The following is a 24,837-nucleotide window of genomic DNA, read 5'->3' on the forward strand; positions in this document are numbered from 1 at the left end:
TTCTACATTCTGGGCCCAGTCTTTGATGGCAGGATCGAACAAGTCAAGTTTTTCAAAGAACGGCATGATCCCAGAAATGCTGCCCCCAGCTCAAAGACGACCATTGCAAGCAAATCTCTTCAGAAGTGTGCTTTTCTCATATCTCCATTGAAGTAACTCTGCAGAGACAAGTATGCCATTCACTAAGTCACCCTTTATTTACAAATGGAGAGTCACTTTCACTGATCCAGGTCCCTGGGAGCCAGCTCTGAGTGAACAGGATGTCTGATACTCCTGTTTATATCTGTCAGCCAGGGCTCCCTATTTGATCCAGATGAACAGCTTCAATCAAGGAATGAGCATTCTGAGATCCACCTGGCTGGCCTCGTTATAATCACTACAGAAACTAATATCACAATCCTTTAACTGGACAACCCAAGATTTAATAATCAGACATAAGAGACATTTCATTGTATTTGTAAAGTCCGCCGTTGTGAAATCCAATATGAGCATATTTATGTGCTTTCACTTCAGTCAGTAACCAGCATGTGAAAAGTATTTGTTCACCTGTATTTTTTTAATTGCCTCTCCTGCTGATCTGGGCCTGCATGCTTCCAAATATCCAATAACCATTTCAATATGTGAGCCAAGGTGATGGATATCAGCAAGTGTTTGAGCTTGGAGATCTGAGTATAACTTCATTCAGCTTGAACAGAACAGAAAAATAGAGCTACAATACAAAATTTCTGCAACTCAATTCCTTTGAAAACGGCTTGTTGCTTAGAGTACAAATGAATCATATCATCCTCTAATTCCAAAGTTACTTATGCTGCAAAGAAACACTGAAAACAGAAACTATGAGTTTCTTTTGTTGCTCATTAGGTCAGAGCACTACAGCCCACTCACATACCTGATCTCGCAGGAATGACTAATCTGAACAAAGATTGGAAGTCCCACATTAGACAATCCCACATTAGGGCAATTTGATTTTGAATAGTTTAGGTGTTTTTTTTTGTTTTTGTCAGATAAATGTGGCTCTGACTGTCAATGGAGATGTGACTATTGGAGGGTGGAACCTGTCTGGTTTGTTATGAATTTCAGCTTTAACTAGTTGATAACACTGATCCTCCTTGGAGTCACAAGCTCATGGGACCTAACCTCTCTATGGGCCTGAACATACAAGTTCAGATGACGTGTAAGTGCAATGCTCAGAAAATGCTGCAATATCATATACACCACTGTTTGGATAAGATATTAAATTATGACCCCATCATTGCACTGAAATTTACATCAAAGATCCTCTTACATTTTCAAAGTAAAGTAGACCCTTACCAACATTCTTTGTCCATCCAACATCATAAAAAAAATGAACAGTTAGTGTTTCTGAGAATGTACTTGTTTTAAATTGGCTTCATTTGTCGATTAAAACCGTGTCGATACTTCACAAAAACTCATTGGTTGACTGGCATTTCAGGACTCCATGAGAGTTCATAAGATGCTCTGTAAAGACAAATTCTCTTTTTTTGGTAATTTTTCTGTTTTAAATTTGTTTCTATTTTTCACAGTTTTTCTCTGTAAATCAAATGAAAGTATTTTATTTTAATACTGGGTCACAATAGTCAGAAGTTTATTTTATCATGGATCACTTTGTTAATCCTGACCTTTTATGGACATTAGCAGCCTAAGTAAATAAATAAAAATAATTGTGGTAGGGTATGAATTCTTGCACACAGATATGGAAATTATAGCTGCTCAAAGTTTTGGTTGAGTCAAGAGTCCAGAGAAAATGCTGCACATGCTGGAAATCCGATTTTTAAAAAATGGAAAATACTGACCATGTCTGGCAGCCTCAGGAGAGAAAAACAGAGTTATTGTTTCAGGTCAATAACCCTTTGTCAAAATTACTTGAGGATCATGATTTGTATCATTAATTCTGTTTCTGCTAGGTGCTGAATGCTGCTAGGTCTGCTGAGTAGTTACTCAGAAAAACCCACCTGAACTCCTCAGCTTATTTCTTCCTTCTTGTTTTGTGTGTCTTGCAAAATTGGTAGTGAAGTTTAATAGCTGTCCTATGACCGCTTTGTGCCAATAAGTCAATGACATGGTACAATCTGAAGTGTGATGACTTAAGCCTGGCAGGAAGCAAGTTTAATGCATGCAGGATATGCAGCCTATCAGAAATTCTAACATACTATCAGTAATAGGTTAGAAAACAGTTTTTAAAAAAAGCAAAAGCACTGATGGAGGTTTAATATTCAACCTCCATAAGAGAGTACAGCTTTCTGAAAACCTGAATTGCTCAGACATTTTCCAAAATATTGCATTTGATATTCAATTATTTTTTTTTATTGTCAATGTAGGCATAACTTCTGAGTGGTGTGTTGGACTAGCTAATAGCTTCACCAAGTTGATTACAGTGCTGTGATAGCCTAATCTCATGCTTTGATTTGACACAAAGTATCCTTGACTCCACCTGACCCAGGTGACCAAAATGCAGCACAGTTTCAATCCTGAGTGTTTGAATTTGGAAGTACAATCTCTATTTAATTTTCTTATCTTTGTTTAAGCAAACTAACTATGCTGCAAGATTAATGTGATTTGTAAACCATTTGCATAACATAAACAAAAAGATACATATCCATATCAATTGTAATTACTTGTTGTGGAAAACTGAAGCTTTCATTTCAGCGATAACATCTTACGGTGGTAGCACCTTTAACATAGTAAAATGTCCTAAGAACTTTTACAAAAGCATAATTAGACAAAGGTTTATGCTGAGACAAAGGAGGAGATATTAGAACAGGTGATCAGAAGCTTGGTCAAAGTGCTAGGTTTAAAAGAACAACTTATGATGCAAGAGAGAAACAAAAATCTAGGCAGCCAATTCAAATCTTAGGGCCGAGATGCCCAAAGTAATGGCAGTGATTATGGATGCTGAAGATGGGGCCAGTAATATAGAAATGCAATGATTCACTTGGTTCAAGGATTGTACAAGTTATAAGCAAAGAGGGACAAGGCCATGCAAGGATAAGAAAATAAAGATTTGATTTTTAATATCCAGGCATTGTTGATGCAGGAGCCAGTATAGGTCAGCAAGAATCAAGCTGAGTGAATGTGACTTATGACGAATTAGGATACAGCCAGCCAAGTTTTGGATGAGCTAAGTTTGTGGAGAGTGGAAGATTTGGAGGTTGGCCAGGAGAGCATTGGAATAGTTGGATATGGATGCAAGAGGTTTCAAGATAGCTGAGGCAGCAGTAGAGATGGGCAATATTACATAGATGGCAATAGGAGGAATTAGTCATAAAATGAATATGTAGTTGGAAGCTTAGCTTGGGGTCAAATAGGATGGTGAGATTGCAAACACTTTGGTTCAGCGTTATTCACTGGCTAAGGAGGGGGATAAAATCAGTGCCGATATGAAACAAAACTTGTAGCGACGGCCAAGGACAGTGGTTTTTGATGTTCCAAATTGGAGCCAAAGCACACCTTAAATTTTAATTATATTAACAGTTTTGGAATCTGGCATTACATAACATTTGTGCATTAAAAACATAAGTGTTAAGAAACCCTGCATGAGGTAAAATAATGCCTTTTTAATTAATGAAGTCCCTCTGTCATCACAGATCTGAAATGGTAGAGTCCCAAACATCAATGGGCAAGTCTGAACCTGCCTTGTGGTTAATTGAATAGTCATGAGGAATAGAGGGGAGGTCCAAGTTTTTGTTGTTAGATGCAGTCTGGAGAGAGGATTGAGAGAGAGAGAGGGGAAGAGAGAACGAGAGATAGGAGAGATGGAAAAACGACAAAGCCTATCCCACCGTGTTTACCTATTTCACAGTCCCCAAGCCTTGGTCAGTGGATGTCATTAAGGTCTATTGTAGACCCCACACCATGTTCCTTTAAGACAGGGAGAAAAACATCCATCCTCTCTCCGATGACACCTGAGGTGGGAATAATCCTAGCTGCACCCACATTTCGGGAACACTAAAATGCTTTACATAAGTGACGCAGCCCAGCACTGCACCACGGTAGGTGGCTACAAATTTACCTCTTATGTATATATTTAAAATTTTGTGTTTCAGATTTTTGGCAAAATCTGTACCTGTTGACTGACTTGTTGGGGAATAAGTTTGATGCTGCTCTCATTTCCTTCTGCTTGTTGCTAGGTAATTAGACAACACCATGTCTGAAATTAATATTATATACTGCTAAGTTGACCTACTGTCACTCTGATCACAAAAAAGGGTTTATAGTAGTGGTGGTCCCTGGTCAACATTGCCTTTTTAGTGCTGCTGTGCCCTTAACTAAATAATCTTATTAGATCCTTATAAAGGTCCTTTGGCTCATAAGATTTTAGATACTTTACAATTCTTCTATAATGCAAGCAAACTCTGAATGAGATATAATAGAATCCAGATAGTTGATACAAATTGCATTTAACTGCGTGATCTAGGTACTAAGTATTTATTCTATAATTAAACCTGTTTGATTCAACCTTTCTTATCTGTGTTTTCTCACATCTACTATAAATTATCACTACTCTGAACTTTTCGATCTTGTTTTTCTCTAAGCTGCCAATAACATTATTGCCAAATTTAATTTATACTTTTGCTGGACTCTCAAAACTGAAATCCTTCATCTGCCTGAGCTACACTTCTTTCTAGCAACCACTGGTTCTACTTTACCCCAAAAAACCCCACAAAATGGATGGCTAGGACCTACTGCCATCTTTCCTTGTCAGGGTCTTGATACTGAGCAGCATTATTCAACATTTGAAACAATTATGCTTTGATTGTGAGACCGGCTTCTAAAATTGGATGGTGTATCTTTCAGATCTGTTAATTAACGTTACTCAAGTGAATTCTCTGTAAACAGATTTCATACCTGGTGGTGCATGAAGTTGTCAGATGAATAATATGGCATCAATCTCTAGATTAATGTTTGGATTTGGAAATTTTGGATCAGTATGTTTATTTAGCACTGGGAACTAAAGGTATAAATGCTGCAAATTGTTATCTAAGGTGAAAATGCTTAAAATAAAAGGCACTCCCTAAAAAGAAAAAGGACAGACCAATTGGTCAGTTTAGTTAGTTCTTTTATTTTTCCCCCTCAGTCTGGAATCCCCAAAACTATTCAAGAACATTCAGAAGACTGGATCAGGGGTCATATTTGAGAACTATCTTAAATCTACAATGAACTTCATCAAGTTTTTTTCTAATTTTATTATATTTTAAATTGAGGTCTTGATAAATTAGAAGATGCATGCTTTTCATTTATTTAAATTAATCCCATTATATTATTGTCTGACTCCATAACAGCAACTGTATGGGTATCATTGCTCACATGTAAGTAACACAGTAGGGGCCATTATCTGTATAGCCTTCACTCAATAGTTTAGGTACGAAGGCATCTCATGTTCTGATGACCTTTGGACATAATTTAAATACACCTTGCAGTATATAGTGACTTTCATGTGCAACATCTCTGTGAACAAGTGGCAGTACACAATGCTGAGCATACTAATAAGTGAACCTGTGAAAGAAAGGAAAATTAAAAGAATGGAAGAGTTGAAAACATTGTTAATTGTTTCCAAGAAACTTTGGAAGAATAGTAGAAAGACACAGCGAATTGAAAAGTTGTTCCAGATGTTTGGTACTGAAACAATTTGCTGATGTAGATTATGAATTGTATTACATTGTAAATAAATACTTGATAACTATCCAATAGTATAAAAAAATCTCATTTTATTTAGCATGTTTTAAAGTCTTACCCTTGGGTCCTGATGAATGTTATTGCTACTAGACATTGAGAACAATTCCTTGATTTCACATACTTGGCAGTGAAGCAACTGTCATGGGACAAGAAGTCAGAGATGTTTATGACTGTGTCTTGATTCTCCAACCTGTGCTCCCCGCATGGTTTGCTGGGAGGGCCCAGCCATCTACATTACTCTTGTCACTCTGCTTCCTGGTTCTTAATTTGCTGATGTTAAACCTAATTCTCTTTTTATATAATCCACCCAAATTCAATTTATTTTCCCCAATCTCTCAATTGTCTTGCCTGCCCTATATGCTATGAATTGAATTTTGTAGGTTGCTTTCAAATTGTCCAAAGACAGGACAAAGTCAATTGGAATACTGAATTAAATGAACTAAAAAAAATTTACAGGAAATTGTTGAATTTTCTTTTCTCCCCCTTTCCTTAGAAGTTTTTGATCTGAGAGAGTTTTATAAGTGCCAGTAGCTCTTGTTTACATGGCCATTATTAGTGCATCTAACTAGATTATTTACTAATATGGTGTCCTGTCCATACACAGATTCCAACAAGACCCATTGAGATCAGGAACCAAAACCTTGGTTCATGGGCACTGCTATCAGTTGAGCAACCCAACTGTTGCATTAGCAGAATTTGGCTAAACTCCGATTAAAGACCTTAAGGTCTCCATAACTCATTCATCCAGAGTCCTGGTTATTTATACAACTGTAACCCTTCTGCTCTGTTATTGATTGAATATTGTGTAAAACTATTGCAGAATAAGCACCAGACGACAAAGCATGGCTAAATATTTTTTTATCACAAAACATGGAAAATATTAGTTGTTTAGATGACAAACCAAACCCACCAAATTCTGATACCAATCAGGACTGAAAATAGCGTAAGAGATTAAGTAAATCACAAAGTAATACTTCGGTTGACACCAAGCATGTATTTTAAAAGATGGAATCTAAGAGCATGGAAGGTTGACAGAGACAAGGAACACAGCAGTTTGAAGTCTAAGGAAAGGAAAATTTACAGTGGGAGATAGTGTGTTGAGTGGATTTCAACATCAACAATAAGAAGGGTTAGCATTTAAAATTATCTGTAATTCGGGAAGAACAGCTGAGAGAGCAATTTATTGCCAGGGCACATCAATGATTGGCAAGAGCAAGTGGAAGTTCTTCAGTTTGTGAACACTTTTTTTGATGATAATAGAAATCTAATATTTGGTTTAATAAAACTAGGCATAATGGATAAAACAATTGAATGTGGATCTTCAATTTCTGATGGAATTTGTTCATGGAATGTGGATGTCATTGCCTTGATCAGTATTTATTGCCCTTCCTTGATGCCCTGGAGAAGATGGTGCTCAACTGTTTTCTTGAACCAGTACAGTCCTTGGGTCCAGGGACATCGACATCATTGTCAGGGAGGGATTTCCAAGAAATGTGACCTCGTGACAGTGAGGAATGACAAAATAGTTCCAAAACAGGAATGGAACTTGGGTATTCCCATCCATTTGTTGTCATCACCCTTCTAAGTGGTGGGAATCATGGGTTTTAGAAGATGCTGTCAAAGGACCGACCCTTGATGAGTTATTTGTAGTACATACTGCTGCTACTATGCATTGGTTCAACTTGTCTCCACATCATAAATCAACACTATGACTTTGAGATGAAGCTCCTAAAAATCTGAGTGCTTGTGTTACATTTAACCAAAACTCAATTAAAGGGCCTCATTAATTTTATCAATATTTCAGTTAAGTTAGATCCAGACCGGATTAGTTTGTGAGATGAGTTTATAAACTAATATCACTGCTGATTGTAAAGTCATTTTGTAATTAATAACTTGGGTTGTTCCAGCTTTAAGATTTGATTCTGGATGAGAAAGAATAGCATTAGGTCAATGCATAATTTACAGGAAGAAGAAACCAATTTATATAGTGGATTTCAAGACCATAGGACATCTCAAAATGGTGTACAGCCAATGAAATATTTTGAATTCCGGTAATTTGTAATGGTGGAAATTCAATCGGCAGTTTGTGAAGAGTGAACTCCCACTGACTGCAATAGTTTAATATATCGTTCAGTATAATATATAATCAAAATGGTGTTCAGAGATTTGGGGGAAAAAAATAGAACTTTTAACAGTGCCGATGCAGGAACAATGGAGTCGAGTGTGTTGCTGGAAAAGCACAGGTCAGGGAGCATCCGAGGAGCAGGAGGATCGATGTTTTGGGCCAGAGCCCTTCATCAGAAATTGACCTAATGACCTCCTTTGTGCAGCAGAAGTTCTGTAATTCTCTGAAAAATCACACCTCCAACAGTGCTGCTTTCCCTCATGACTGCATTAGTGTATCAACTTTGTATTTGTGATTCAGTGGGACAGAAACCACAACCTTCCAACTTAAATGGTGAGAGTATCACCAATTGAGTTTTTATTTTATATAGCTGACACATACACAGTAATGTGATACTGCAAACTGAGTTCACTTTGTTACAGCTGCAATGAGAAGAATGCACTGATAGCCAAGCCCCACTATTCCATCATTAGACTATTAGTAGAGATGCTTTGATTCAATCACCCAAAATGGCTAATTGATCCCTTTTGTACTTCTGCAGATAATAAAAGGCACTTTTCGTCATGCTTCTTTCTAAACTGAAATTAGTCCATTTATCATAAAACATATTATACTCTTTAAAGCAAGTGGCAAACACTGGTTAATATCTGAGCTATAATCTGGAATTAGAGATGTACCCTTTTTGCTCAACAACAGACACACACAAAACACAAAAGAAAACAGACTCTGCAGAGGTGATGCTTTGATAAAAAGGGAAAAGATACCACTGTTCAGCCAAGGGTCCAAAAAATAGAATGTGATGAATCCTGACAGTGCCGCTGACTTATTTTCAATAACATCGAATTACTAACAGCCGTCGATTGATGGTGGAATTTTAGTTCAGATTGAAATCAAGCAGGGTCAAGCAAATTATCACAATTCTGCTTTTCAGGGTATATAAGGTAATGTGAAATACTGATATTGGAATATTTATCAGTTTTCTGAGATGTTCAAATGAGAGCAGGAGAAAGAGACTTGCAATGCTTAGGATGCTCTTTATGACTACCAAGGTTTGCAGAAATAGAACTCCAGTCCTGAAAAGGTTGCTAGGCAACTATCAACATATTGAGGTGTGGTGGTGGAGGAGTGGGTCTGGGAACACAGCTTCAAATCTCACCATGGCAGCTGATGAAATTTGAATTCAATAAGATCTATAATGTCGAGCTGGCCTAATAGCAACTATGTAACCACTGTTAATTGTTGTTCAACTGATTCACTGATGTTCTTTAGGGAAGGAAATCTGCTGTGCTTGTCTGGCCTGATATTATTTAACTCACAGCAATGTGAGTCTTAACTCTTAATTGCAAGTTAGGATGGGTAATCAATGCTACACGAGTGATGCCCACATCCTATGAACAAACAAAACATGGGTCCACAAGGTCTTTTCCCTTTCCCATCAAATAAGGACCTATCTTGCATATTTCTAATCTATTAGTTTGTATTTTTCTCTAGTCTTTTGACTTCCTGTAAACGGCAAGTAGAGTGTAACATGCAATATTTTCCAAGAAAACACATGGTTAAAAACCAGTTTCAATCCAGAAAGTGTCCAAATAGTTTGATATTTTTCAAATAGTCTATGAATGTAAATATGTATTCCCAACAGTTTTATCATCATGCTGCAAGAGTTATAAGAGGTGGCTGTCACATCTGTAAAGATTACTCTGACATCTTGAGAAGCAGCACTTTAATAATGAAAATGCCATCTTTTCTGGAGTGGCTTGACCCATCTGTGCAGTACAGTAACTCAGTCTTGTATTCAATCACTTATGCATATCTTTCCTACTATATGTATAAGAAATAAGAGTAGGAGTAGTTCAAACAATCCTTTGAGCCAGTTCTGCCATTCAACACTTTCATAATTGATCTTCTGTTTCAACTCCACTTTCCCGTCCACTCCCTATATTTCTTGATTTCCCGAGAATCTAAAGTTTTGTAGTTGAGGGCAGCCACAACTCTTGCAAAGAATGCAGAAGATTCATAACATTGTGCATCACGGAATTTCCCTTCATCTCAGTTCTAAATGACCAGCCGCTTATACTGAGATTAGGCAATGTGTCCTAAATTTCAGTAGGACAAACAGCCCCTCAGTGTCTAACCTGATAAGCCCCTTCAAAATCAAAATCAGAAATTACTGGGGAACTTCAGCAGGACTGGCAGAGCAGTTCTGATGAAGGGTCACTGGACCTGTTGACTCTGTTTTCCCTCCATAGATGCTGCCAGACCTGCTGAGTCTCTCCAGCAATTTCTGTTTGTGTCAGATTTCCAGCATCCACAGTTATTAGTTTTATTATTCCTTCAGAAGCACTTCAATCAGATCACCTCTTATTCTTCATAACTCAAAAACCTAGGCTCAATTTAGTCAGCATTTCATTCTAGAACAATCCTCTCATCCAGAAATAAATGTAATAAACCTTTCCTGTACCACTTCCAAAGCAAGTATATCCATTCTTAAACATACAGACTATAAATATGTGTAGAAATTAATTTGCAAAGAAATCCAATCATTAATCTATATGACTTGCCTCCATAGTACTTGTAGCTGCCTGCTGGACAAGCAAAGTAATCTGATCTTATTCTGCAAGCAGGATATAATTGGCATTTTTACTCCAACTATTGGCAGAATCTAATGTTCCCACAAATTTAATTGGCCAGTATTCTCACATGGAAAGTGTACCGAATTGTGTATTGTGTACCGAAAAGGTAATAGGCTCATGTGGCTTAATATATGATATTTTTGGCAAGTCCCTGGATAAATTCAATTTGTTTTGCACTGTGGGTTTTCACAAATAATTACCCTTGTCCTAGATATCACTTTCTCCTTCTGTTTTCTTCCCTACTCTCCAAAAGAGGTTGTCCCATTAAATCGACAGAAACGTTGAGCATCAAATATTTCATTACAGCCAAATTCTGTGCTCATCTGACCTCCATGTATACAGATCTAGATGTCTTAGTGCTAATAAAGAGCAAGAACAGAGACTCTGCTCAATACTGCCCCACACTTGATACAGGGGTGCTCACATTAGCTAATTCACTGCATATCTGGCACCTTCAGGTTTCTTGGACTCAGTTACACACAACTTTGGATAAGCAAAGGTGCATTACAGCACTGCATCACAGGTGACTCGGATGGCTGGTTTGCAATGTAGAGTGACGTCAGCACAGTGGTTTTAATTTCCGAACCAGCTGAGGTTACCATCAAAGACCCACCTTCTCAACTTTTCCCCTTGCCTGGTGACCTTCAGGTAAACCTACTACCAGTCATCTCTCACTAATGACAGAGCAGCCCTATGGTCCTCTGGACTACAGTGACTTCTGCTTTATAGGTGCGTAATGTTACCCTGAAATGCTAATATCATTGTTGTATCCTCCTGGGAGTTAAGGTTTGGTATTCTGCATAGATGAAATCTTAAGTGATATACCTCAAACCATGTACAAACTGACATTAAAACATAATTTACTAGGATTCCTTCCAACTCCGTACCCTACAGCCCCCACCTCTCCCCACACCACTCACCCCCTCCCACACTTCCAACATGATGCAGACTTTAACAAAACAAATTCTGATTTCCCTCCTCTTTTATCCTATGCTTTTCAAACCACAGGTCTTGTGCAATTTAGGCCCTTGTCCTCATCTGGACTTTTTAGTAAAAGTAATTTGTTACATGAGGTTTATACAAGAATATGAAAGAGCCAAACATTCATCAAGACTTAAATAAGTTCTTCAGACCAGATGATTATTACTGCCATATTCTAAACTGAAGCAACTTCATTTGCTCAGTAAATTACGTTGCTGCTCGAGTCCATTTGTTTCCATCTGGTATAATTGGATTCTGGGTTATTGTTAATTCAGTCATTATTCCAAGATTTGATCTCATAATCCAGTCTAGTATTGAGGTAGTGCTGTTCTTTGGTTGGAGTAGAAACCCACAGTCCTGTTTGCCTGTTTAGATAAATGTGAAAGATCCTTTGACAGTTACTAGAAGAGGAGCAAAAAGGTCCATGTTTTGACCAACATTCCCTCTTAAACTACCATAAATAAACTAAATGTTCATTTAACTCATTGTTTTGTGAGGAACTCTTTGTGTAGGTTGGCTATCATTTCTACCTACCTAATAGTCACTGAGCTTCAAAAATGAAATAATCATACAAAGTATTGAGAAGTTTCAGTGGCTTTATGGTGTACAGTCCCCAGCATTAATATTGTTCACACTTATCAAGTATAGCTGCTGAAATCAGGCAAATGACACTAACCATTTGCCATAATCATTAAAGCCAATTATTAATGTGTCATTTGTAACTCATTATGCACACTAAGCATTTTATACAGCTGTATATCTTATGGTGGTAAACACAGTTGATATTTGATTGCATGGTCCAGCAAGACATGAGAGGTGGAAGCTTTGTTGTGTTAATTTTCACAAATTGCCTCTAATCATCAGGATAATGCTGTTAACTTTTGCACTCTTCCAACACATTCCAGAGGTTAGTAGTGTGCCAATTTTTGTTGCACAAGAAACAATGTTATTCAAGTTTTCATTTTGTTTGGTTTAAAAAATTGATTACAAAGCTTGTATTCTCTTGACTTTGGAAGAATAGAAAAGTAATGTAATCAAGGTATTTAAAATTAATTTAAATACAGTAAATAAATATAGAAAAAGCATTCCTCTGGTAAGATTCATAACAAGAGTTTTAATCTTAAATTAGAACTAGGGCTTTTAGAATAGAATTTACGGAACACCTTTTCACATGCACAACAGTGGAAACCTGGGATGTGCTCCCTCAAAAAGTTTGAAGACTGGAATTGAGATTTTTGTTGGACAAGGTGATCATGGAATATGGAATATGGAATAAAGATGGGTAAATGGAGTGAAGTACAGGTCAATCACGGTCTGAATGTGCAGTCGGTTCCTGTGTTACCATTTGGCATTATTAACCTGTAGCTTCTGACATGAGCAACTTCATAAGTGAATTACCTTTGGATTAAATTTCACTGCTGAGCAGCAGAGGGCGCCATTTGATTTATTTCCACCCAACTAGACCTGCAGGCATTTAGTCTGTGAAAAAACCAGGCTGGTTATAAACGATTTGCGGCATCAACTTGTGTATTGTTTGGGGTGGGGGACAGTGAGGAAGAGGGTATGGGATACCAAATCTCAGTTAAAGTACAGGATAGTTGTGGAAAAGGAGGGAATTGCCAAAATATTTGTACTTACCTTCACTCTTATTTACACTGTGTGTATTATCCGTCTTGAACTTCTTCCTAAATTTTTATTTTATCTGGAGTGAAATAAATTGAGATTTAAAAAGCTGCAATGAAATATCAGAAAAATGTTGCAAATACGCTACAGGTCCCTGAACGCCTGTGAAGAGAAAAGACAAGTTCACTTTTTAGGTGGATCTTAAAGATCTCTATGAATCTATGACCTCTGACAAAGGACTAAACCCTCACTAATCTGTCTTTTAAGTTTTTGCAGTACTGACAGATTTGCTATGTACTTGTGGTATTGAATGGGTGAATTTAAAATATATAAGACAATTTTATTTCAGGTTTGATGCATAAAGATCTACCAGAGATGACCTGCAATGAACATAGATCATAGGTATAAATGGAGGCCATTGGGCTCAACATGCTTATGCCATCACATTGAAAAAGCTGGGTTTATCATTCATGTTCTTTCTCAATATAGTTCTGCAATTCTTTCTTGTTTACATATATACTCTATTTCCTTTTCAAAGGTTAGTACTGAATCTGCATTCACGAATGTTTTCAGGTAATTTGTCCTTATTTACTATGGACACAGTTTTGTTTTAATATTTAAGAAAGCATTTAGTGGCATTAGAAGGAGTTCAAAAGTGATTCACTAAGCTAATTCCTTGGATGGAGAAATTGATTCATCAAGAAAAGGTAAACAGATTAGATTTTATGATTCACAAGAGTTTAGAAGAATGAGAGATAATTGAAGATTCTGAGGGCGCTGTCAATGGGGTAGATGTTGAAAAGGTGTTATTTCCATCATCAGGGGAATTTCAACCTGGGAAGCATAGCTCCAGAATAAGGAGATGCTCATTTTAAAACTAAGATGCAAAGGAGTTTCTTCTCCAAGAGAAATTCTTCATCCAGTGAGTTATGGAGACTCGATCACAGAGTATTTAAAGAGGAGGTAGATGGAATTTTGAAATATTGGAGAGTTGAATGCTATGAAGAACTGGCATATAAGAGAAGTTGAGGACTGGGTAAATCAGATGTGATTTTATTAAAGGACGGGGCAAATAGTTTACTCCTCCTATTTCTTATGTCCTGTGCATAATAGTGTTGTAATGTGGAAATAATGACAGTCATTTTGCACACAACAATGTTCCTTACATCTCATTATAATAACCAGATTATCTGTTTAAGGTTATATTTGATGGAGGAATGTTGGCCTCGATGTTAGGAAAAGCTGCCTTGTTCATCCTTGAAATAGTACCATAGGATCTTTCAGTCCATCAGAGAAAGCAGTTAGGTGTTCAGCTTAATGGCATAATTGGAAGATGACGTGGCAGCACTACCCATCATTACTGCACCAGTGTAGAGCCTCTCATTATTTTTATTTCATTCAGGATATGTGGGTGTCACTTAATTAGCATTTATAGCCCAACCTTATTTTCTCTTGAGAATGTGATTGTGAGCAGTCGTCTTGAACTGCTGTGCAGGTACTCCCACAGTGCAGTTTAGGAGGAAGTTCCAGGATTTTGACCTAGTTTCAGGTCAAAATGGTGAGTGCCTCAGAAGACAACTTACAAGTGATGCTGTTCTCATGTATTCACTGCTCTTCTTCTGGAGGTAATGTTTATGGCTTTGGAAAATGCTATCTGAGGAGCATTGGTGAATTTCTCAAGTGCATTTTGTAGATTGATACACAGAAACAGTAGTATGTACAATGATGAAGGAAGTTAATTTATGTTGCCAATCAAATATGCTGCTTTGTACTGGGTGTTGCACAGCTTCTTAAGTATGTTTGGAGCTGCACTCATCCAGGTAAATGGGGAGTGTTCCGTCATTCCTGTGGCTTGCAGACAGTGGTCAGGCTCTGCAGAATCAAGATATTAGTTACTCACTATTCCTAGCCTCTAAGCTAGTCTTGTAGACATAGCATTTATATGGCTAGTCCAGGTCAATTTTTGATGAATAGGAAGATGTTGATAGTGGGGAATTTAGAGATGGTCATGCCTTGAATGGCAAGGGTTGATGGTTAGATTCTGTTTTGTTAGAAATGATCATTGCTTTGCACCCGTCAACTCAGATCTGGATATTGTCCTGTTTTTGTTGTTGGGTGTAAATTGCTTTAGCATCTTAAGATTAGTGAATTGTGCAGTCATCAGCGAACATCCCCACTCTGACCTTTATGGTGGAGAGAAACTCATTGTATGTCTATACTCTGGCTTTCAGAGGAGTATTTTGTCTTGGTTTTTTTATGAAGAAAGGTTAAGATAGAAGTGGCAAGCAGTCTGCTCAAAGCCAATAAAGTAAACCGCTTGTGAGGCCTTGGTTTTTATTAAGGTTGGAACAATAGAGGCAGCTTGAATGGGTGAGGTCAGGCTCCCAAAGAACCAGGATTTTAGTTTTGCTTTCAGCAGTTGCTGAGATCTTGAAGCTTGATGTGGAAACTCTTAACCCCCTCTCTGTTACAGCTAAAAGCTGTGGTTCTCTTCCTGCTGTTGGAATTGCATGTGAGACAATCTATTTTACAATATTTGCTTTTATCAAGGATGTGTTCATAGAATGTTATTATTATTTTGGAACAGTTAGTTAATGGTAGCTAATATATATATTATTTTGTTAAGCATTTCCATAGATTTACAGTTAAGCCAGATATTTTATTTTTATTTTGTGTGTATTTTAACTGTAGTGTAAAAATAAACTATGTTTTGTTTAAAGTTGAGTAGTTTGACCAATTGAACTGCATCTGAAAAGCTACACCTTACACTTATCTTCAAGATAAGAAAAAGTTAGTGTCTAGGCTGAAGATATTTGACCTAGGACTCTACACCAAGGAGCTCCTAAAATCATATTCTGGAGCTGAACTGACTGATTTCCAAAAACCACAAGTACTTTCCTCCTGACAAGATATGACTCCAGTTGATTCCTGTTGACTCTGGTTTTGCTCCTGCTCCTTGATGCCACACTGGATCAAACGCAGCTTTGATGTCAAGACCTTCACCTCAGCTCAGGAGTTCATGTTTGAACTAAGTCTGTAATAAGGTCAGGAAATGAATGGTCTTTGTGGAACACAAACGTCACTGAGTAAATCATGTGCTGCTTCATGGCATTGTTGATTATTCCTTCCATCACTTTACTGAATATTAAAAGTACATTGATGGCAGTTTGGGAGTTCAGAGTAATTAGATGAGATTGGATCTTTTGGGCAATTTTTCACAACTTTGCATAGATGCCATTTTGTAGCTGTATTGGAACACTTGGTGAGGTCTGTGGCAAGTTCTGAACTACAGGTCTTCAGTGCTGTTGCTGGAACATTGCCATGGCTCTTAGTATTTGCAGTAACCAGTCTATTCATCTGTTTCATGGTATCACATGGAGTGAATCAAATTGGCTGAAGATTCGTATCAGTGATGCTAGGAACTCCAGACAATGCTGAGTTTGATCATTCACTTGTCATTTCTGGCTGAAGACTATTGCAAATCTTTCAACTTTTTCTTTGATGTGCTATGCTCCCTAATCACTGAGAATAGGAATATTTTTGTGAATCATCGCACTTCTGTCTCCCAGAAGTCGTCTTTCAGATTGTTTCCTCTCTTGACCCCTTTTAGTTAGAGTTCATTGAGATTAGAACATTGTTTCTTGTTGTTTCCCTTCTTGATTTGAAGAGGTGCGAATTTTTCATCCAATGGTGCAATGAATATTTGATGAATTCTGTCCTTTAGCCCAATGAGTGAGAGGGAGCCCAATGAGTGAGAGGGTGCACAATGTTAAAGCATTGTAGTTCCTTTTCTTTCTTTCTTTATTTATTTTCTTTATTCTTTCAATGGACGCAAATATTGCTGTAAGAACAGCATTTGCTATGCATCCCTCCTTGCCCTTCCACTCCATGACCTGCTAGGCCATTTCAGAAGTCAGTTAAAAGTCAACCATACTCCTGTAGGCCAGACTAAGTCAAGATAGCAGATTTTTGTTTTTCTAATACTCACTAGTGAACTCAATATGCTTTTTTAACAATTGATGGTATTTGTGTTAGTTATAAAGCCTAGCTTTATATTCTTGATTTATCAATTTAATTTAAATTCTCATTTTCCCAGATTATTAATTTATGTGTATGTATTATTAGCTCAGTAATAGTACCACTATGCCTACCTCTCACCATATTCCATACAATTTTAAAAAACTGGGGTTTGAGCAGTACCCATATATGGTATGGCTTCATCGCACACTCAAATAGCAGTAAACATAGATCATTGCTGACTCTTGAATTTGAGAGCATGTAATGGGACAACTGGCCTCAGTGTATGCACACTCATCACCTCCAAGGCTGTTTCCTCTGCATGTATATGCTTGCATCTGTGTTGCTGCCTGGGTGGAAGTTATGCAGCTGATTAGTACCAGCTTCATTGTCTGGATCATTGCATTAATATCATCTACTCAAAGCCAGCCCAGCCAAGAAGAAGGGACAAAAGGAAAAAAATAACATTCAAAGAAGTATCCCATCCGAACAAGAAGCCACACAGCCACCTTAGACCTCTCCCACCCCTATTCTTATTTGAATAGCTTTGGAAATATAAGTATTCGTCCTGTTGACTGAGTTTTGACTTCAGTTCGACAAGTCTCAACAATGTATTACATTAAAGAGTGTTAGCGCACACACTTTCTCACTGTAATTTTTTTGTGGTGGAGCTGTGAGGGAAAGAAGAGATCATTGTACATTTTTGCAACAGTTAATATGGTGGATGAAAGAAGGACATGAATTAATATAGCACCTTCTGTATTCTCAAGACATCCAAAGCACTTTGCAACCAATTAGGTACTTTTGATGTGTAGTCACTTGATATGTCAGCAAACCAGCAAAAATTTGCATACAGCAAGGACCAACAACAGCAATGAGATAATGTCTCAATTATAATTCTTATGTTTGAGGAATAAATATGGCCAAGATATCGGAGAGAACAACCGCACAGGATGCAGCTACAGGGTCTTTTGAAGAGCTCATGTGTAAAACAGATATGGCCCCAATTCGTGGTCTCATCCAAAAGTTGTCACCTCTGACAATATGAAGCATCCTCAGTACTTTGCTGGAAAATCAGTCTGGCTCTTCTGATACAGAAATAAGTGTTATCAACTTAGATGAACTAATGTAGAACCATTTATAATGATACATGTTATATTTTGTATGAATTCTTCAACTTTACTTTCCACTTCTACTGTAACTAATCATTTCAATTTTCTAAGAGTATAGATCTTTCTACCTGCACTCCTACTGCATCTAGTCATTTTCTTTGACTTTTACCCGAGTTCCAATGAAAATCTGGGATTTCAAAGGGTGGAAGATCACTTCTATTTTTAACTGCATTTTCAGTTCTTAATTTTGTTCCAAGCATGCTATGGAGAGGCAGTGGTGTAATGGTCCTTCCACCAAACTGGTAATGCACCAGCCCGGGCTAATGTTTTTGAGGACTACGTTCAAACCTGCCATGACAAGTGGTGATATTTGAATTCAATAAAATCTGGAATTAAAAACTCAATCGAACGGCAACAATTGAACTGTTGCTGGTTATCATAAAAACCCATCGTTACCTAAGAAAATCTGCTGTCCTTACTGGGTTTGGCCTACATATGACTCCAGACCCTCATGTGACATAGTTGACTCTTAACTGGCCTCTGAAATGTCCTTGCAAGCCATTCAGTTTTAGTTAGGGATGAGCAACAAATGCATGACTTGTCAGTGATGCCCATGCCCCATGCAAAAGTAAAACTAAATCATCTACCTCCTGAGAGTGTAATTAATCTTATAAAAGGAAAAGTTGAAGAATAATCACTGCCTCAATTCCAGTTAGCTAAGCTTTCATCACTAAATTACCACCTTACGTTTTTCTACCAACAATCTTACATTCTGCTCTAATTTTAAACAATGGCGTTTATTGAAGCTGACTGTGTGTTGAATGTAACACCAGCTGATAGATCATCTGAGTAGATTTGCAACTTTCATTCTACTCTCCACATCACTTACACTTTGTCTAATGTTTCTATATATGTTTAAAAGAGAGTGAAAAGAATGAAACAAAATCTGAGAGAATACAACAATTACACGAGACTGAACAGGCCTGGAAAGAGCTTATTTTTCTGGAAAAGAGTAGGTGAAGTCTTGAGATCTGAAAGGTTCAGAAGTTGTGGATGGAGGGAAGATTTTACCATTTGTGAGAGAGACTAAAATTAGGGATCACAAATATAATATTGTTATCAATATGTCCAATAAAAAAATCAGGAGAAATTTCTTTACTCAAAAGTAAATGGAATAAAAAGCGCTGCCACATGGAATGGCTTAGACAAATAATTTTGATGCAGTTAAGGAGTAAAGTATGAGGTAGAAGGGAATGAAAGTCTAGGCTAATTTAGTAAAATGAGGAAGAATAGAAGAGAAAGAAATTAAAGTATCTACTTATTGATAGAATGATGAAGTAAATAGAGTATAGAAGCCTCATAAGAAACATGAACTCTAGCTCAAGGTTAGTTCAGATGGTAGGTTTCTGTGTTATGAATTCTATGTGATCTAAGCAAGCTCAGATGGCCAACAAAAGAATATGTCTACACTATAAGTGGACTAAGTGGTGTACCTGTGAGTGTGAGAATTGAACTTGCAGTTAAGACTTAAAGGTTTGAGCTCTGAGTCCTACTGTCCTAGTACCTGTAGCTGACCAGCAAGGCTTGCCACAGTCAGCTGTTAACTTAGAAATCAACCTCATAATTTTCACACATTCTTCCTGCAGGGATAACTGAAAAAACATGTTCATCTAAAAATATTTGATCATGAAATGGATTACTCATATGATTGTTCAAGTACCATGTGATGTAGAATCCAAGACAGCATGTACTTGTTGCAGAATTCAGCAACAGAATCGTACAGCCTGCAAAGGAATAACTTGGTACATTGTGTTTATGTTGGTTCTTTGAAACCATATCCAATTAGCTCCCCCCCCCGCATTTTTTTTCCTCTGAAAGAGTGTTTTTGTTTTTCAAGTAAGTATCTAATTCCTCAAATGGACTCAGACTATGTTCTGGAATAACTGGTAATACCACTGTAATGATTGGAACGAGGTCAGTCAGATGGATCTCATACTATAGAAGTTCCCTGATTGGGTTGTTAACCTGGTCCAATCAGAGTTCTGAGTGATAGATATAAACAGGAGTGTTGAGGTTCCATTCACTTGAGCAGCAGGCTCTAAGCTAGCTGGATCAATGTCATGTACTGGGCACATGTAAATAAAGGCTGATTCAGTGATGGGATACTGGCCTTCGCAGAGTTATTTCAGTGGTGATGAGAGAAAAACATACCCCTGAAGAGATTCACTCACAGCATGAGTTGGGATAGGCACTTCTGGCTTCATGCCACTATTTGGGAGGCTTGACTCATTTGATCCTGCTGTCAAAGATTGGGCCAATATGTGGAAAGAATGAGGTATTTTTTCCGGGCAAATGACATTGGGGCAGAGAAAACGCAACAAGTGATGCTCCTAAAATCTTGTGGATCCACAGCTTTTTCAGTTATTAGAAGCCTAAGTTTCCTTGAGGCACCAGAATTCTAAAACTTTGCAACAGTTGACTGATTTAGCTAAGGAATATTACAACCCCACACCTCCTGTAATTCTGAGATGCAATCGGTTTTACTCAATGGTTCAATAACCAGGGAATCTGTGTCAGGAATTCTGATGAAGTTAAGACGACTGTCAGAGGCATGTGACTTAGAGTTGACCCAAAGTGAGATGCTGAGAGACACATTTTGGTACGCGGTCTTAATGATGTGATTAAGCGCCTACTAGCTGAAACCAACTGAACTTCAAACATGCATTTCAATTGGCTTTATGCTTACAAAATGCAAGTAAGTGCAGCATGTGAGTTACAGGGTATGCCAATGGAAATGGACACCCTCACCAGGCCAACTGAGCTTGGGTAACACCACTTGAGTAGAGGCAAATGGATAGTCTCATTCCGGGCATATTCTGAACAGACGGACTCTAAATTAGCCCACAGCAAAACCCCAAAACAAAACCAAGCTTCTAACAAATGATTAAAATTTTCTCAAGAATCCAGGCCAGCAGACCATTGTAGTTGCTGCCGGTATGTGGACTCGCAACAACAAAAGCATGCCACTAGGCCTGAATTGAATAAGCGAACTCCTAGACTGGTGTGCAGGTGTGTGTACGCCCTGGAAAGTCCACCTACAGCTGGTTTGGAACAGTTAAATTGCTTAGCAACTCGCAAATAAGAATCAATCAAAATAAGCATCTGGCTAAATGGTTACCAGGCTCTAATGGAGATCAACACTCGTACAGCTGTATCAGTATTTGCAGAAGCAGCCTTTACCAAAATTCACTCTGGATTGCAAATGTTACATTTGCATAAGACCTTGGCCAGGTTAAGAACCTATACCGAGGGACCGGTTAAAGTTACAACTTTGGTTCTGATTTCTTATAAGAAGCAGCTGGTTCAGTTACCACCAACTGTTGTAAAAGGCTCAGGCCCAAGCTTGATGAGGTGAAATTGATCGAGAAAGATTCAACTTGATTGGCTCAACATGTTTGGCTAGGAAATAGCTGCCTGTGTGAAGTTCTATTTAAATACCTTCAAGCTTTTCATTAGGGCTCTAGAAACTATCAAAGCAGCCAAGACCACCTTACATGTTGGCCAAGAAGCAATTTCATGGTTATGCAAGGCCCACTGAGTGCCATTTGCCTTACATGTAAAAGTCGAGGCAGAAAGTAGGATGCTGGAAAGCAAATGAATCATCAAATCAGTACGGTGTGCAGAATGGACAGCACCAGTTGTACAAATTGTGAAGCCTGACTGGTCAGTTTGCCTTTATGGGGATTTCAAACAAATGGTAAACCACTTTTTGCAACTGGATAAATACCCAATCCCTCATATCGAGGACTTGTAGTTAAAACTGGCAGGAGGACTATCTTTCACAAAGCTGGACATGAATCATGTGTATCTGCAATTGTGATTGGATGAAAATTCCCAGAAGCGTGCTACAATTAATGTCCATGAGGGTTTGTACCAATATGTCTTTTGCAATTTCCATGCCTGTGTCATTTTCCAGTGGACGATAGAGAACATTTTACAAGGTCTACCCCAGGACATGCTAATAGCCAGGAAGACTAATAAATAACATTTCGAGAACTTGGACACAGTGCTTAAATGTTTCTCCAAGGTGGGTATACACCTTAAGAGAGAAAACTGTGTGTTCCAGGCAACCCCCTAAGTGACCTGCCTGAGCTACAGAGTTGACAAGACCCGGTTATACCTGTTGGAAGATAAAGTGAGGGGTGATCAAAGGTGCCCTGGCTCCTACATCTGTATCTTGGATTAGTGAATTATTACAGCAAATTCAGAACTTACCTGGTCTCCATCCTGGCACTCTTCATCTGCTATTGAAAAAGGGTTAGCATTCGAAATGGTCTTGAAGCTAAGATGTACTTAGCCTTTAGGGAAGTGAAGAAGCGACTATCATCATCGAAGGAGATGGTCTCATAGCCAATATGTAGACTTTAGGGAAGTGAAAAAGCAGCTATTGTCATCTAAGTTGGCAACTATGATCATAAGCAAGATGTGGTACAAACATGTGATGCTACCCCATACAGTATCAGGGTAGGTTGGCTAACCAATGCCCAGCCGAGAGGTGATCACTCAATTGCTGTAAAGTATGCTTCCCAGACTTTGTCTGATGCAGAACGCAAATATGCCCAGATAGAGAATGAAGGTTTGGTGGTGATCTCTAATGTGAGGAACTTCCATCAATACCTTTATGGATGTAAATTCGTAATAGTAATAGACTGTAAACCCCTGCTAGGGCTAACTCAAAGAGGACAAGGCCATGCTGCCCATAGCCTCCGGTCGAATTCAATGGTGGGCTCTTATTCTGAATGCTTGCAATTAAAAGTTGGAACACCGTCCAGGAGGACAAGTGACAAATGCGCTTGCCTTGAACTGTTCCCATATGCAGGTACACTGCTGGTGGTGCTACCATTGGAAGAGTCCGTTCTGGTTTTAAACTTTATAGACACCTTCCTGTCACCGCTGAAAATATCAGACTGTAGACACAAAAAGATCCTGTCCTGACAAAACTAAAATACCTGATGGTGATGGAGGAAACAAAAGGGCCATCACAACCAGAACCATTGCAACCAAATCTTTCTGACCGAGACCAGGTCACTGTTATGGGAGGAAAATAATTGTCCCGAGCAAAGGATGCCACCAGATACTGACTGAACCCCTCTGGGGATTTCCAAACTAGACTTTTGTGAAAAGTTATGTCTGATGGCCATGATTGGATGTCAACATAACCACATCGGTGGGACAGTGCCCAGAGTGCCAATGATAAAAGTTACTGCCAGCAGCCCCCCTACATTGCCGGTAAACGCTGGGCTCAGTTATACGTCGACTATGCTGGTCTTGTCATGAGCTCAGTTTTCAGTCATTGTGGATTGCCACACAAAGTGATTGGACATGCATAGAATTCATTCAGGGAAATGATTGAAAATTTGTGAGCATCCTTTGCAATACATGGACTCCCAGATATATAAGTCAAAGACAACAGGCTATCATTTACCAGTAGGGATTTCAAGTATTTCCTAAACTCGAATAGAATTCAACATCTGGCGGAAAGAGCAGCCCAAACTCTAAAGATAGGCTTAAAGAAACCGCCTTCACTCTATACCAAACTGTCCCAGTTCCTGATTATAGGACCACCCCTCGTGCAATTACAGGGGCAGCTCCAGCAGAGTTGCTAAAGGGGACAAGGGTCTCTACCAAGTTAAACCTGATCTTCCCAGACCTGGCAGGGAGGTTGAAACAGAAACAAGAAAACCAATACTGGATACAATGCTCCTCTAAGTGAGGAAGACTATTTACTTCAGGGGTTGAAATCTGGTGTCAAAACCACAGGAATGGGTAAGAAGCATGGTCGAAGTTAGGTCGGGTGCCATGACATACAACATTCAGGAAGGAGAGGCGGACCTGAATAAACAGGTGGACTACAGAAAAGCTGTAATCTCGCAAACGGGAGCAAGGGCAAAACATACCCGGGACCCTCAGAACATTCAGCAAGACTGTCAAAACCTGTTAGTTCACCCCCTCCATCTAATGTCCAAGAAACTAGAAATGCCTGAGGACGAGATGGACATGGTTGATTTTGCAGCCTTGAAGTCATTACCGCCTGAAGAATATGAATTTTGGCCAAGACGCTCCAGACGCAAGAGGCAGGATACAGACCAGTACACGCCACCAGTGTCTGAGGCAGGGTTAGAGAAACCAGGCCTGGTGTGAAAATGCCCCAGGCCCATTCGTTATTCTGTAACAACTTCTATGTTCCAGGACTCAGGGCGGCAGGAATGTAGTGATTTGAACGAGGTCAGCCATGTGGATCTCATAGAAAATGTGTTCCCTGAGTGGGGCTGTTAATCTGGTCCAGTCAGCCTGTCAGATATAAAGAGGCATGTGTTTTGTGGAGTCCGTGGACCATGTATATATTGGGTGTGGGTGCTTGCACTCCCTTTTTGGTATCCTTAAAAACCACCTTCTCTGTTTTTTGGTTGCACTTCAGTCCCACGCTCCTGGTCTTTGGGCACTCTGTGCAGAGGGGGGAAGGATAGGTTGGAAGACCTCCTCGTGGGTCTGCTTCTGGCCTGGTCAAACTGGCCATAAACAGGTCCAGGCAGCAGGCCATGGAGGGGATTGTTAGGGCCGATTGCCTGCCCCTCCTCCATGGTTATGTCAG

The 24,837-nt window shown here is 38.7% G+C and overlaps 1 protein-coding gene across 4 annotated transcripts in view; it reads left to right on the forward strand.

Moving 5' to 3' along the window:
• Positions 1–24,837, forward strand: part of tp73 (tumor protein p73) — a 238,693-nt gene that overhangs the window by 132,490 nt on the left and 81,366 nt on the right. The window contains exon 1 of one of the 4 annotated variants that reach the window (XM_072586275.1): positions 3,900–4,010. The exons of the other annotated variants lie outside the window; for them this stretch is intronic. Within the exon in view, the coding sequence (XP_072442376.1) occupies positions 3,972–4,010 (39 nt within the window). The 5' untranslated portion in view covers positions 3,900–3,971. Of the gene's footprint in view, positions 1–3,899; positions 4,011–24,837 lie in introns of those variants that run through there. 4 annotated transcript variants of the gene reach the window in all.

This window comes from Chiloscyllium punctatum, chromosome 16, assembly GCF_047496795.1.
Source record: "Chiloscyllium punctatum isolate Juve2018m chromosome 16, sChiPun1.3, whole genome shotgun sequence".
NCBI classification, from domain to species: Eukaryota; Metazoa; Chordata; class Chondrichthyes; order Orectolobiformes; family Hemiscylliidae; genus Chiloscyllium; species Chiloscyllium punctatum.